The 16,513-nt window shown below is 40.3% G+C and overlaps 1 protein-coding gene across 4 annotated transcripts in view; it reads left to right on the forward strand.

Annotated features, from left to right (window-relative positions):
• CTNNA1 (catenin alpha 1) overlaps positions 1-16,513 on the forward strand; it is a 174,056-nt gene that overhangs the window by 122,071 nt on the left and 35,472 nt on the right. For all 4 annotated transcript variants that reach the window (XM_032250515.1, XM_032250516.1, XM_032250518.1 and 1 more), the window contains 2 exons: positions 4,578-4,658; positions 5,883-6,035. In XM_032250515.1, the coding sequence (XP_032106406.1) occupies positions 4,578-4,658; positions 5,883-6,035 (234 nt within the window). The remainder of the gene's footprint in view (positions 1-4,577; positions 4,659-5,882; positions 6,036-16,513) is intronic.

The raw sequence follows: 16,513 nt of genomic DNA on the forward strand, positions 1-16,513 counted from the left end.
TGTCTGTTCTGCTCTTGGTAATTTAAGGAGAGGGCACTCTTTGAAAACAATTTAGGAATCTAGGGCTATATAATCATTGTATTCTATGATTGAGCTAGTGTTGAGCTTTACATAAGGCCCAGCAACTCTTGTCACATGTTCGGCTTAGGCAGAGCCCACCAGCCATCTGTGGGCCAGGTAGAACAACCAAGGTCAAATTGCTTCTCCTGTTATTGATTAAATGTATGTGTGTGACACTATGTTGCCCAGCCCACAGCAAGCCATTTAGCCTTACTCATGAAGACATTAATAGACACTAGTTTCCATCAGGTTTTCCAACATTTTTCTCAGTATTCTCTTCAAAGTTCTCTTTCTTCTCAGAAACCTTCTTGGTTGTGAGCCACAGCTTGGTTATCACTTCCTTTCTCAAGATCTTCACCTCTTGCTTTATTGAAGGTCTCTACTGTATGGATGACAGCCCAGTTCTTCTCTTTTGTACCTGGAAGTGAAGATGCTGCATGATTCTTTTCACTCTGTATTGTCTTGGGTAGAAGAACCTTCAGATGCTCATTCTTATGTGGTTTTGTAAAATGCCATAATTCATTGGTTTTTAAAAAAATTTTGTGTAATTTTCTAATGGCTGGGGGAGGTATTTATCTAACTAATTAGGTCTTCCTGTTAAACTGATCAGACCTCCCTGTTTGTTAGCTTTTTAAACAGTCCTTAAGTGTTAAGGGTTAAAACACTGTATTTCACCCTCCTCTGCCCACCTCAGGCCTACTCTAGATTAAAATGCAGATAGAAAGCAGAGGTTTATTTGAAGTCTTATATTTTAACTAGTGACAGGGAGGCAGGAGACTGATGACTTGCCACATAGATTACACATGAAGTCCTACGACTTTTAAACATCTGTCTGTCTAATTGGCCATTGGTTTTTTCATTTCATTCATGTCCAATGGAAGACAAGTCAACAGGTAATTATCCTAAGGTATGATTTGAGATCTTTGAGAGGCAATATGAGACAGTATGGGAGCATTCTGTGGGGACACTGAACTTGAATTTAGGGCTGAGATTGGCCAGTGGAAGCTTCCACAAGGAAATAGTATCTCCTTGGGTAGTTGCTGGAAGGAGGGGAGAAGAGTATTTTAGGTAGGTGAGATTGAGTACGGCATGTCTGAAGAACAAAAATTTATCTGGACATGTCAGCATGAAAGGTGGCAGAGTGACCATAGGTCTATTAAAGCAATAGAAATGACCAGATTCCCCAGGAAGAATGTATAGAATAAGAAGAAAAGAAAGCTTTTGGCAGAAGAGATTATATGGATCTTTCAATTTAGAGCATTTTTTTCTCTCAGAAATACAGTGGAATGATATTTATTTTGTGCAGTCAGATTGAGTAGCTTTTTTGTAGGTTCACCGGGAAACTTTTGCCTTTTCATTTAGGGACTAAAATGTGCCTTGAGATGCCACCAGCAATGCCAGGAGCATATTTCACCCTTCCAGGCTGACAAGGGTTGGAGTAAAGCTTCCTCACTACTTCCAATAATAGTTATACACTACAGGGTTGCTTTTCCTAAGGTTATATTTGAGTAACTTAATTTGTATCCAGGCTAACGCTAGAAATAAAAAATCATAACTTTAATTTCCAAACAAGTAGAATCTTGTTTTAAGATGAGCAAGCTTTATACTTTCCTCAAGCTCAGTGTTAAGGTTTTGAGTATGTGTATGTGTACTCATCTCAATTACATTTTAAATGATTGGTACCCTAAACTTGCTATTTGGACTGTATTTTTCTAAAATGATGCTGTGATTTAAAAATGTTCTGTCTAGTATAACTTAAAGGGCTTAGTAAATAACTGCTCCTAAACTGCCCCCTTTCTGATTAATGAGGCATAAGCCTCTATTTCCTGCAATAACAAGAAAGACAAATTGATTTTTCGGGTAGTTTGACAAAGACAGAATTAACAGATTCATGATGTGGGTTGCATTGCATCTTAAAGTGAATTTTGCTATGTGACTGTAATTGTCTGAAAAGTCAAGTTCAAGGATTTGGCTTTACGTAACTTTAACAGTAAATCTTTTACTCAAATTGAGAAAATTCCTGGGCATTTCAGGTTGTAGGGGATCAGGCTTTCATGAAGTCTACATGTTCAACCTTTGGGTTTCAGATTCTAAATATTTTCTAGAACAAGTGATCTATTAGAAACACCAGGAAAGTCTGGCTGGCTAGGAACAATGGTAAACTTTAGAGGGTTTATTTAGACAAATCTTCTTGAAGAGAATACTTGAGTGTCTTAAGGAATATGCGGAGACTTTTCCTGTTAAAAGCATTAATTATGAAGTCAGTTTGACCGTGATTCCGTTTCAGCTACCTTTGTCTTAGATCCTGGTATTTAGATCTTTATGTCAGTAAATAATTGCACGTCTCAAGCTGACTAATGTCAACAAGAAAAAGTCAAACTCTGTAGAATGCTTGAAGAAATATTCTGGGGCCTAGGCCAAAGGCACAGTCTCAAGAACATATTCCCAAAGTGGTTGGGTTATACCTTGATTTTTATACATTTCAGGAGGATGGAAATTATAGGTAGACATCAGTCAATACAGGTAAGGTGTACATTCGTTTGGTCCTGAAAGCCTGGATAGTTTGAAAGGGTTGGAGGGGGGCTTCCGGGTCAGAGGTGGATTCAAAGATTTCCTGTGATAGTTGATTAAAAGGATTAAGCTCTCCCTGAAGAGCTGAGGTCAGTACCTTTTACCAGATCCTAAAAGGTGCCAGACTCTTTGTTAAATTTCTCCTAGATCAGGAAAAAAACCTAGAAAGGGAAGGAGATTCTCTGCAGAATGTAGATTTTCCCCAAAAGTGACCACTTTGCAGGGCCATTTCAAAATATTAATATTTCATAGAAATATGTTTTGGAATAAAATAGTTGAATTTCTTTCAGGGCCTGCTATCTGTCATGTGATGCTATACTAGAGTCCAGTTGGAATTTGGTATTTTATTGCTACAAATAATCTGCTTTGTCAGTCTTAGATCTCTGTTTTAATGTTAGTGCTGGTCAGTTGTACCTGAATTCCAAAAGGAGGAGAGTATAATGAGGCACGTCCAACCTCCTCCTTCCCATGACGGCCTACACTGGTTTTTCGAGTTTACTTTGGAATGCCTTGGCTGAGACGGGGGTCCTTTCAGTTGGTTGGTTGACATTCATGGCCCTGAATAAATCAGCTTATTCCTGCAGGTAAAAGTCTTCCTATTTTGAATTAGTTTTTGTTGAGACCTCTTCCCCCACCGTCAATATTAATGGAATACTTAATTTTATTGGCAGTACAAGAGTGCTGGGAGGGAAAGGATAAGGAATGAGACTGTCACCAGATTTGATAGTGATCATATCAATTTTATTTATATTTCAACTCTTACTATTCCCTGTTGTCTCCTTTCTGCCCTTGCTAAATAACCTATATTCCTCAATATTTCTTCTCTTTTCTAACAGTCCATAGAGAAAAGAGTAGAGAGATAGATGGCATTTCCCCCAATTGACAGGTAAAGTGAATAACAAATGTACACTCAAGGCACTTAGTAAACAGTTCTCCCCATCTCTAACCATTTATCTGTTCTACTGGCTTATGTACTAAGAGCATACTCATACCAAAATGTCTTGAGGGAACCCAAAGGGAGGACATAGGGCTAAATTCCTTTGTCTATTTGTGTCTCTCCTGTGATTTACTGACATGTTTTTCAGAAAGAACCAAATATGTTTTGTGAAAACAAGCTTTAAATAAACTTTATAGTTTAACCTACATGATGGAGGTAGTAGTTCCAGGGACACAATAATCTCCACCTGGATTTTAAAAAGCTTTTGTCCCTTTTCGTTCAACTACTATCTGTTTTATTCCACTTGATTTCTGCTTAGAATGTTGCCTTGGCAAATCTCGACTTAACCCCTTGACCTCTGAAAAAATACTGCTTTACATATCGCTTCAGGAGTGGCCAGTAGGTTCTTTTCTGTGCAATACAGCTGCATTAAAGCTTAGCCTAGGATTTTTTTTTTTTTTAATGACCGAAGTAATACCACAAAGCATTATGATTTGAGCTGCGTAATATGCATTATTAGCTCTGACCTATCAGGTATACCTTAGTTTTTAAATTTGTTGTTTTACATTGTTTCAGTGCCAGGTCCCATTTTTCACATCTTGACATTCTTCAAATCTCAGAGTTCATCAAAATCAGGTGTACCCTGTTGTTGCTGCAGTTCAAGGAGAGCTGCTTCATTAATAAAATTGGTGTATACTGAACCTTGAGTTAAAATATAAATTTAATTTTTAAAAGCCAAACTTAAAGCAGAGCTTTTTGTTTCTTGGCTTCTCTTATTTTTGGCAGAACTCCCTCAAGTCCAATCATCTGATAATGTGAAGCCTAAGAATTGTAGGGTTGGGTTTTATGAACAAAGCCACATATCTTCCTCTGCTCCCCAGTATTTTCCAACTTTGGGTTTAAGAAGTTGTACTGTTTTTTCAGTGTTGATTTCAGCACAGGTGTTTATAGGCTGTCATTAGGTGTCTTTGTAAATGAATAAAATCGCATCTGTTTTCCTTTTATCCAGGCTGGACGTAAAGAAAGAAGTGATGCACTCAATTCTGCAATAGATAAAATGACCAAGAAGACCAGGGACTTGCGTAGACAGGTAATCTGGATGAAAGTGCTCATTGTTTTTCTGAGTTCTCAATTTTGTAGTTTTGATTAGGATCAGATAATCTTAATCAAAATAATAACCACTGGACTTACATATTTTTTTTATTGAGAGAAAGGATGGATTTTCACAAGAAAATGCCTATCTTTGTTTTCTTGCTAATATGCTTCTTAATGGCTAATCACATTTCACAAAGACATGGAATAGTACAGCCTCACTGTGTTGGACTGAATAAGTTAGCTGTAGTGTGAAAGAGATGTACAGGTAGGAAAATAAATTTAAAATGACTTGCAGACCTGTGAAAATAACCCTGAAGGATCTTGTTGTGTTGGCTATGTACAATACAGACAGAAATTTCAGTTATTTATTTGACTTGCCTTATTCTCATTACACACTTGCAGTTCCCTTAGATCCTTGGTGAAGTGTTTCCAGTTCCAAATATGGTAGGTATAGAAATATTTGAGATGCAGAATTTTCTGAGTTAGTAAATAGAGAGTAAAAGAAATTGAGCCTTTTAATGATAAATGACCCCATTAACGTTTTGGAGTCAAATTGAGTTTTAGTCTTTAAAGAACTTAGCGTTGAATTTATAAAACAATGTATTAAGACTTAAGAAGTTGTAATTTGGACAGTTTTTAAGAGTTAGTGGATAGGTAGATGTTTTATTGCTTATATCTGATAGAAAGCAAAATTAAAGATACTATATATCTTTATTCAATTTCCTTTTAGTGAAGTAGTATCAGAAATGGTTATAAAGAGAACCTTAAGTTTTAAGGTTTATAGTGTGTGAATCCTTTTAGATAAACCAGATAGCTCTTTTTTCTCTCTTCTCTTTTTATTTAGCCAATTAGGCTAATTATATATATTCCAAGGCTATGTGCCAGTTCAACCCAGAGCTGCTTTCAGCTCAGCTTTTGTATTATTTAAGATGTAAGCCTTAGTTTTGTAATTCCCAAGAAAAAAGGATATTGTCTCAAAAGCTGAGATTCTGTTGCTAAAATGCTGTAACTGTAGTAATGTAAACTGTTGTCTCCATGATCATATGTTTCCTGTGGTGCAGATTACATAACTGCATGGCTTACATGAGGGATCCTCATGGAAGTGCAGCCAGTCTACCATAAGCTTCATTAGATTTAAGTGTACAAGAGAATAAAAAGCAATCTATTTAATACCTTTTTGGTGGAAATAAAATAAAATTTTTTACGATATAATTATCAGCTCCGCAAAGCTGTCATGGACCATGTTTCAGATTCTTTTCTGGAAACCAATGTTCCACTTTTGGTATTGATTGAAGCTGCAAAGAATGGAAATGAGAAAGAAGTTAAGGAGTATGCCCAAGTTTTTCGTGAACATGCCAACAAGTTGATTGAGGTAAGTGAATTAATTAGCAGTTTCATTGACTGTAAGTAACTTGGTGAAGTGTGGTGAGTTTTAATCATGTTATTTAATTAGAGACTAGACTCAGAGCAGTCTTGTTTAAAAGTGGAGAAACTGAGCCCTGACATGGGGCTAATCAGTTATATTTGCATGGTAGAAATCTGTATGTAAGCGGTTGGTTTGTAGGATGGCAAGAAGAGAGAGTGAATTGTGATGTAATTCCCAGGTAAGTTAGACTTACCCCTCCTTTTGCTAACTGAAATTCTGTTGTTTAATTTATCCATTACTGCTGTATTTTGGAAATGGGATACAAAATAAGCATATTTTCAAGTTACTTGATTTTGTAATCTTAATGCAGAACATCTCATACTTGGTAAAGATATTCCATAGACCATTTGGCAAGCTGGTTATTGTGTAAAAACAGAAAACGGGACTTTATGTAAAATGTGTGTCTGATACTTTTGGAATATTATAGTGATATTAAGCTATGTTTTGTTTCGTTTTTGTTGGTTTGTTTGTTTTGAGACGCAGTCTTGCTCTGTTGCCCAGGCTGGAGGGCAGTGGCATGATCTTGGCTCACTGTAATCTCCACCTCCCGGGTTCAAGTGATTCTTCTGCCTCAGCCTCCTGAGTAGCCCACCACCACGATCATCTCTTTTTTAAGTAGAGACAGGGTTTCACCGTGTTAGCCAGGCTGGTCTCAAACTCTTGACGACTCAAGTGATCTGCCTGGCTCGGCCTCCAAAAGCTTTAGGATTATAGACGTGAGCCACTGTGCCCGGCTAGGCTATGTTAATACCATGAAAATATTCCAAGGAGAGCATCAGTAATCAATCACATCGTGCTTTACTAATTTTACATCGTTTTCTTTGAACATTAATTTAAGTGTTATTCTGACCTAAATTCATTATGTACAGAATACATAGGTCAGTCTGCTATTCAGGTTAATGATTCTGGCATTTGGAACTAAAATTAGAAGACTTTCATTTTGTGTCTCCGTTAAACATAAACATAATCTTGTTCACAATAGTCACATGAGAGCATGAGGTATAACCTCCAGATACACAAGTTTGCACTCAGGAAGCCAGTCTCCTGTAAGTAGCATATGTATTAGAAAGTTTGTCCGCCTGGTAGGAAGCAAGGATGCTGCCAGCCCAAGGCCTTGGGTACCAGCATGGCGAAGGGCTCAGTGTGGCAGCCAAAGAGAGGGCAGTCCTTGTCTGTGCTGGAACACCCTTTATTAGGGCCAGCTGCATCATCCTCATCCTCTCCAGCCTAAAAAAGTTGACACTTGCTTGGCACCTACTGTGTATCAGCAAGTACAGTGTACTTCCCACAGCATTTCTCAGGTAAGGAAACAGTCTTAGAGAGGTTAAGTAAGTTGCCTAAGTTCATCTGGCTTACATCCCTCCAGTAATGAGTACCGTGCACTCAAGCTCACTGGCTTGATGAACAGCCTAACACCCACTGAAGCATTGAGTGGGCTGGGAGGTATTGGAGACCTTGCTCTAAGAGCTTTTTCCAAGCTTATATATTTTATTTCATTTAATTCTGAACACCACTAACCAAAGGCCCCTTAGAATTGAGAGTTTGGTGTTTTCCATCACAGCTCAGCTCTGACCCCTTTCTAACCTTTCTTCTCTCCACACCCCCACACATATTAAGTATGTATTAAATAACACATGGCTTTTCATTGCTTGAGGCATAACGATAGGCTTTGTAGTCCTATTCTGCAAACAGTTAAATTACATTTACGGTAATAGAGACACTAGGATGTATAATTGCATACGTCCATGAAAAGGAAATGAATTTTTAAAGTGTTGTAGAAGCCCCAAATTCCTGACTTATGGCAGAACCTATTCTTCAGTGATAAGGCTTCTCCTCCCCTACCACATTTGTATTACAGTAAAACACTTTGAACTAGTCAGAGACTTGTTTTAAGCAAAGGTGAAGTATTTCATTGTGAGTGTTTTGTTAATTTCTTGACTGCTTTATTTCTTCTTGTTCTCTCCTAATTAAATGTCTATAGGCCAACTTTGGTTTTAAGGGCCATTTGCCATTTTCCCTGGGGTGTAAGGGAAGTAAGAGTGCTGAATGAAAGCTGGGCAGGGCTGATGGCGATAAGCCTCTGGCAAGAAAGGAGGGGTTCAGACACTGCAGCCACTGAGAAGTCTGCCAGATGTGTTTGGGTTGAGTGCTTCTCCTAAAATAGTGTAGTACCGTTCTGATGCTAACCACCAGAAGTTAGTGCAGACCCCAGAGGTTAAGGGCATGGTCCCCAATAAGATTGCCCTCACTTCACATGCCAGCTGCAAGTTCCAGGGTCCCCAGGCCACCTGTACTTCTGATTAGCTGTGTACAAATCTAAGGGGTTCCTATGACCCACCTCAGGTTCAGTAATTCAGTAGAACAACTCATTGAATATTTTATTAGAAAGGATACTAATCAGGACCAGCCAAATGAAGAGACACATAGGATGGAGTTTGGGAAGGTCTCAAATCCAGAGCATCTATGCCCCTTCCCAGTGAAATTAAGGCACATCATCTTCTTGTCACATTGATGTTTTTACCAACCAGAAGCGCTGCTGAGTTTCAGTGTTCAGAGTTTTTTTGGGGTTTCATTACGTAGGCATGATGATCGAATAGTGATATGGTTGAACTCAATCTCCAGTCCCTTTCCCTCAAAGCCCCAGTCCTCTAATCACATAGTTGGCCCCCTATCCTGACGAATCTCCTTGGCATAAACTATCAGGTGCTTGCTATGCATGAACAACGGACATTCTTCCATTACTACTGAAATTCCAAAGATTCAGAGGTTTCCTCATAGGAATCCAGGACAAAGACTAGACCAGACAAATTATGTAATGCATAATACCTCCCCATCTTAAAGGTATGTGGATGCATGATTTTTAGGTAGCTTGACTACACAGGCAAGCTTAGCATGCTACAGAGTCACAAACACCACGTGGAAGAGGCAAAGCAGGGCAGGTTTGTTTCTGCAGCTTTACATAGATTTTTTTTATGGTCATTACTCAGTGATTTACCACTTGTCTCATCGGGTGCTATTTGCTTTGAGCATTCCTTTTCCCTGGAGATTCTTTTTCTGAGTCAGGTTTTTTCTTCTCCCAGGGAATCTGATCACATCTCTTCACACCAGAGTGAGTGGTCCTTTCTCACAGAATCATAGATTCTTACTCTGCTATGTAAATCCCTTTCTCTTGTAATCTTTATTGTCATTTAGTCTTTCTTGGATCCTTCAGCAGTGGGAAACTCTCCCTCCAGAGACAGCATATTTAATGGGTAGATTCTCTGGCTGTTAGGAGAGGGGAGCCACAGTTTCCTTTTTTTGGAATCTCTCCTGTCCATGTTCTTGCCGCTTACACACATGTGAATTAGAGGTACTTTAAACATAAAATAAATGGCCGGGTGCAGTGGCTCACACCTGTAATCCTAGCACTTTGAGAGGCCAAGGCAGACAGATCACTTGAGATCAGGAATTTGAGACCAGCCTGGCCAACATGGTGAAACCCATCTCTACCAAAAATACCAAAATTAGCTGGGCAGGGTGGCAGGTACCTATAATCCCAGCTACTCAGGAGGCTAAGGCAGGAGAATCTCTTGAACCCAGGAGGCAGAGATCGTAGTGAGCCGAGATCACGCCATTGCACTCCAGCCTTGGCGACAGAGCGAGACTCCATCTCAAACAAAAAAAGATACATATGTGAAAGGAAAATAAATTTTGGGACCCCAAAATCACTAAGCTAAAGGGAAAAGTCAGTCTGGAAACTGCTTAAGGCAAACCTGCCTACCATTCTACTCAAGGTCATTCCTCTGCTCACCTAGAAAAATGCATATCTGATTGATTGCTTCATTTGAAAAGGTGAATCAGAAACTGAAAAGAATGCAACTGTTTGTCTCTTACCTACCTATGACCTAGAAGCCCCCTCCCCACTTCAAGTTGTCCAGCCTTTCAGGCAGAACCAGTGTCCATCTTACATACATTGATGGATGTCTCATGATTCCCTAAAATGTTATAAAACCAAGCCCCAACCACCTTGGGCACAGGACCTCCTGAGGCTGTGTCACAGGCATGTCCTTAACCTTGGCAAAGTAAACTTTCTAAATTGACTGAGACCTGTCTCAGATATTTTGGGTTAACACATACTTGCATATTTTCAAGATGTGGTATAGAAAAGAATATAAAATAGCTTAGTTGTTTTTTTTTTGTTTTGTTTTGTTTTTTTGTTTGTTTTTGTTTTTTAATTTTTTGAGACAGTTTTGGTCTGTCAACCGAGACTGCAATGCAGTGGCACGATCTTGGCTCACTGCAACTTCTACCTCCCGGGTTTAAGCAGTTTTCGTGCCTCAGCCTCCCAAGTTAGGGTTTCATCATGTTGGTCAGGCTCGGGTCGAGCTCTCAATCTTGGTCAAGTTATTCGCCTGCCTCGGCCTTCTAGAGTGCTGGGATTGAAGGTGTGAGCCACTGTGCCAGCCCCAGTAACAGTTTTTTATATTGATTACATGTTGAAATAATTTTTGGTGCCTTTTTGCTTTTTTTTTTCCCAGACAGAGTTTCACTCTTCTTCCCCTGGCTGGAGCGCAATGGTGTGATCTCAGCTCAGTGCAGTCTCTGCCTCCTGGGTTCAAGCAGTTCTGCCTCAGCCTCCCAAGTAGCTGGGATTACAGGCATGCACCACCACACCTGGCTAATATATATATTTTTTGTAAAGAGGCAGGGTTTCACCATGTTGATCAGGCTGGTCTCAAACTCCTGACCTCAGGTGATCTACCACCTTGGCCTCCCAGAGTACTGGGATTACAGGCATGCGCCACTGTGCCCAGCCTACCTTCTTGCTTTTTGAATGTAGCTACTAGAAAATTTAAAAATTTAGGGCTGCATGCAGTGGCTCAAGCCTTGAAATCTCAGCATTTTGGAAGGCTGAGGCAGGCAGATCATGAGGTCAGGAGATTGAGACCATCCTGGCCAACATGGTAAAACTCTGTCTCAACTAAAACACACACACACACAAAAATTAGCCAGGCATGATGTCATGGGCCTGTAGTCCCTGCTACTTGGGAGGCTAAGGCAGGAGAATCACTTGATCCCAGGAGGCAGAGGTTGCAGTGAGCCAAGATTGTACCACTGCACTCCAGCCTGGGCAACAGAGTGAGACTTCATCTCAAAAAAAAAAAAAAGAAAAAAAATCAGGACTGATGCAGAGGCTCACGCCTGTAATCCCAGCACTTTGGGAGGCCAAGACAGGTGGATCACCTGACGTTAGGAGTGCAAGACCTGCCTGGCCAACATGGTGAAACCCCGTCTCTACTAAGAATACAGTTAGCTAGACAAGGTGGCAGGCACCTATAATCACAACTACTCGGGAGGCTGAGGCAGGAGAATCCCTTGAACCCATGAGGTAGAAATTGCAGTGACCTGAGATAGCACCATTGCACTCCAGTCTGGGCGACAGAGAGGGACTCATCTCAAAAAAAAATTCAGAATTCTTTTGTGGCCCTCGTACTTTTGTTGGGTGGCACTGATCTAGATGCTTTCCCTTTTCGGGGGCTCATTTTGTCCCAGTTCTCTTGTGAATGCCCTCCACTCAAGTGTCACCCCTCACGGAATACCTGCCCCAGGGTCCAAGGATGAGGGTAGAGCAGCAGAGACTGCCCAGTGTATCCCAGGATGCCTTCAGTCTTTTGGGCAGCAGCCTCACTCTGTGATACCCATTGAGCTCACAATCAGAGTCCTTAGGCTTTCCCTGCATGGGTGCTGCTGCTCAGTGTCGTCATGTTCCTTCCTATCAGTGTGGATGCGGGTGGGTATTTGGCTCTAAGTATGGTTTTGAAGCTTACTAGTATAAACTTCTTATATTCCATCTCGTGTTCTGTCCTATCAGGATTGCTGCTGCATTGTTTTATATGTTATTGGCTGTCCCCTTCCATTTGTGTCCTTTCTTTAAAAAAAAAAAAAATATATATATATATATATATATATATATATATATATATATCCTTTCTCCCTTTATCCAACCTGATGTTTTATTTTTATTTTATTATTATTATTTTTGAGACAGAGTCTTGTTCTGTAGCCTCAGCCTCATGAGTACCTGGGATTATAGGTGCCCGCCACCATGCCCGGCTAATTTTCGTAGTTTCTGGTAGAGACGGGGTTTTGCCATGTTGGCCAGGCTGGTCTTGAACTCCTGTCCTCAGCTGATCCACCTGCCTCAGCCTCCTGTACTGCTGGGATTACAGGTGTGAGCCACCATGCCTGGCCTCTGATGTTTTAAAAATGTTGCCTAAGACTAGGCATAAGATAGAGCCTTTACTTTTTTTTCCATTTTTTTGAGACAAGGTCTCACTCTGTCACCCAGGCCAGTGTACAGTGGCACAGTCACAGCTCACTGAAGCCTTGACCTCCCAGGCTCAAATGATCCTCCCACCTCTGCCTCCTGAGTGGCTGGGACCATAGGTGTACCACCATGCCTTGCTAATTTTTTGCCTTTTTTTTTTTTTTTTTTTTTGGGGGGGGCGGGTAGAGATGGGGTTTTGCCATGTTCAGGGTGTTCTCAAACTAAAGTGATCCTCTCACCTTCGCCTCCCAGTGCTGGGATTACAAGTGTGAGCTACCATGTCTGGTCTACTTTATTTCTTTGGCCACCTCCCTAGTCCACACTGCCACCTCCCTAGTCCACACTACCATCACTGGGCTTCTGTAGCAGCCTTCTAATTTATTAATATTATTATTATTATTATTTTTGCCTACACTAACCCTGTCCCTCCTCTGACCCACCCATCCTATGGCTTCTAGGTAAGCTTGGGATAATATTAAAAAATCCAAATCCTCAACCATGGCCCATAAGTATGCCTGCCTACAACTGCCCTTAGTCCTGGGTCTCCCTTGATGAATGGCTTCTGCCGTAGTTGACTAATTCTTCATCTCTTACCATACCTCAACATGTCACCACCTGTGCCCTCTACCCAAGTGTCACTTCTGCAGAGACTTTCCTGGAACCCTCATCCCCTCATTACATCCTCCAGCAGTCATTTTTTTCATCCTGTCACAGTTGTATGTCCTTTGTAGTGCTGCTTACTCTCTGAAACTATTGGATTTATTTTCTTATTTGTCTGGCCCCCACCTCATACTCCAAAAGAATGTAAGTTATCTGAGGACATGGGTCGAGAATAGTACCTAGAACATAGTAGGTGTTCAACAACTGCTAAATGAGGGAAGCTGTTGGTTCTTTTTTTTTTTTTTGGCCGGGGGGGGGGGGGGGGGACAGAGTTTTGCTCTTGTTGCCTAAGCTGGAGTACAGTGGTGTGATCTTGGCTCACTGCAACCTCCGCCTCCCAGGTTCAAGCGATTCTCCTGCCTCAGCCTCCCAAGTTGCTGGGATTACAGGCATGCACCACCATGCTGAGCTAATTTTTTGTATTTTTAGTAGAGACAGGATTTCTCCACTTTGGTCAGGCTGGTCTCGAATTCCTCACCTCAGTTGATCTGCCCGCCTCTGCCTCCCAAAGTGCTGGGATTACAGGCATGAGCCACCACGCCCGGCTGCTATTGGTTCTTAAAGTTAATAGAGTTGCCCAGGTGCTCAACATTCAAATTCCTGGGCTACCACCTACCCCACTCCCCAAGATAGTGGGCTGAAGACTATACTTTAGAAATGCAGAGCTCTGGCCGGGCAGGATGGCTCACTCCTGTAATCCCAACACTTTAGAAGGCCGAGGTGGGTGGAACACGAGGTCAAGAGATTGAGACCATCCTGGCCAACATGGTGAAACCCCATCTCTACTTAAAATTTGTTGGGTGTGGGTGGCACGCACCTGTAGTCCCTACTCAAGAGGCTGAGGCAGGAGAATCACTTGAACCTGGGAGGCGGAGGTTGCAGTGAGCCGAGATTGCACTACTGCACTCCAGCTTGGTGACAGAACGAGACTCGATTTAAAAAAAAAAAAAAAAAAAAAAAATGCAGAGCTCTGCATTATGACTAATCGTCCGTGTTAGTGAACTTTGTCTTTTTCTGAAGTATCTGCACAAAAGAGCATCGTAATGCATCATACATAAACAGTGCATACGAGAGGGATGAACTTTGAAAACTTGTGGGATATGGAGATGATGGGAAAAATTTGGAGTATTTTTTGAAAAGGTTAACTGTCATTGATTTGAGCAGCTTTTTGGGGGATGGGACTAGCTAGAATGAAGCTTTCAAAAACCTATAGCAAACTTTCTGCAGTTGAGGGAGAAGAAAATTGTAATAAGATTATTATAACAAGCATTTATAAATTTATTATATGTTCTGGACACTAGGAATATAGTAGTGAATACAACAAAAATCCCTACTCACATGAAGATTATCTTCTACTAAATATGTATTTTATATAGTGTATACGTTTTTTACAATGTAGTAGAAATTGTACTAAGGTGATAGGTGAAAGCTGTCCATTTTATCAGCGTTTGAAATGGAAACTGAACAAAAGCTGTTATTTCAGTAGCCTTTTAATAAATGACCGAAATAAGTTTGGCACAGATGTGTTGACCCTTGCTAACTTGGTTTTTGGAAATCTTATATATTGCTTTAATAGAAATACTTTTCTTCCAAACCAAATAAAATCGTATAAAAAGGTTATGCTTTAATTTGTAGTATCACGTAAAGTTGCTTTAAATGTATGAATAGTTCCTGAGTAGTATTAGGGATAACACCCACTTAGAAGTGGAGTTTTATGGTGCCTTGTGTATATATCACCTTATAGAAATAGAAGATTTGTTTCAAGAATAAAAACCACATATTGACTATTGAGATTTTATCAACAGAAGTAAATTTCTCTAGTTCCTCTGTGTATACACAGTGTCAGGGAGTCTGTGTGGTGCTGGCTGCCTGTTGGATCTTTATTATTTTTTGAGATATAGGTCTTGCTTTTTTGCCCAGGCTGGTCTCGAACTCCTGGCGTCAAGATATCCTCCCTCCTCAGGCTCCCAAGTAGCTAGCACTACAGATGCACATCACTGTGCCCAGTTCTGGGTCCTTATTTTAATAAGAATCTTTTGTGATTTTACTTAAAAGCAAATAGTAGAATATTTGCTATGAGACCTCTCTTAATTATTTTTTGAGGATCTGGCTAGGACCTGTGACTGCCTCATACTGCACTGGTCAGTGGAATCTGGTAACTCCCTGCACGGTATTGAAGCCAGTTCTCTTGTGTAAGGGGTGCATAGATGTTGTGTATTCTCAAGGCCAGTGAGTAGGGGCAGCAGGAGCTGAGGGCCGGTATTGGTGGGCTGGGTGGCTCTTCCCTTTACCATTTTCTTCTGTTCTGGAGTGTAGCATAGCACTGAGGGCATTTTGTTCATCTGTTTATAAAAAAAAAAAATGGCCTTGCTTCAAGGAAAGGATAACACCTTTTATACTCACCTCTTTCTCCCCTATCACGTTAATGATATCTTTATGTTGTTCTTCAATTTAAAGTGTACTGAAGTGAAGAATTTATTCACTGTCAGAAATATTAACCTTTTTGTCAGTAATGCAGTACCTATGTGTCCTTTTTAATTGCTTCATTCCTTGCCCACCTCTTTTGGCTGTGAGCAGGTTAAACAGCTAAAGAGTATTGTTTTTCCTTTTATTTTGCTGTCTTCTGAGTACATTTTCAATTTTGTGAATTGAGAAGGTGGCATGGGGAAAATGCCATTAATGAAATCCTGTGTATAAAAAGTATGTATTATTCATGTGAAATACACAACTGATTGTGTTTCATCCTTTCCTCTCTGCTACCAGTAACTTCAGTCCAAAATCCTTTCCCTTCAGCTCCAGACCTTATATTTAAAATGTGGCTCTTATTATAATGAATTTGCTACAATAAGATTATATTTCATGCACTGTCTTATGAATTAAGAACCAAAAAGTGAATGTAACTGGCATGCTTTGGAGCTGTTACCTATACCTCTACCCCCTCCACAACCCACTTCCTAACACATACAGTATTTTCCGTTAGCTGGGACTTCATAAGGTATGCCCTTATTGGTTTGTAATGTATATTTTAACTGCACATTGAATGATCTGCATTCTAAGTTTTATTCCGTAGTATTCTGATAATGTGTGGTAACGTGGCCTTGAAAAGGCTCTGTAAGGAGCGTTTGAATTAAACACTGACCTTATATGACTACCTGTGACATCTTGGGTATTTTCTCAGTGCTTCTGTATGATGCTGTAGGCTGATATTCTGGCAGAATGCAAATTTTAAATGAAGCTTCAGTTTTCTCAGATTATGGAACGTTTTCATAAGAGAAGTTAGATGTCCTTGGGGAGAATGCTGACGTTGGATTCCAGAAGAATTCTAAGCATACTGAGCTTGATTTTCTCACATTTTCAAGGGTCTGTAAGTTCAAACCCTTACTTTTGTTTCAGACAAAATGGGTCTTACATGTACTATTTTTAACACTTCAACCAAAAATAAGTTTTTTGGGCGGCA

The sequence above is a fragment of the Sapajus apella genome, unplaced genomic scaffold (genome assembly GCF_009761245.1).
Source record: "Sapajus apella isolate SASKATOON/1434 unplaced genomic scaffold, GSC_monkey_1.0 scaffold71, whole genome shotgun sequence".
Taxonomy (NCBI): domain Eukaryota; kingdom Metazoa; phylum Chordata; class Mammalia; order Primates; family Cebidae; genus Sapajus; species Sapajus apella.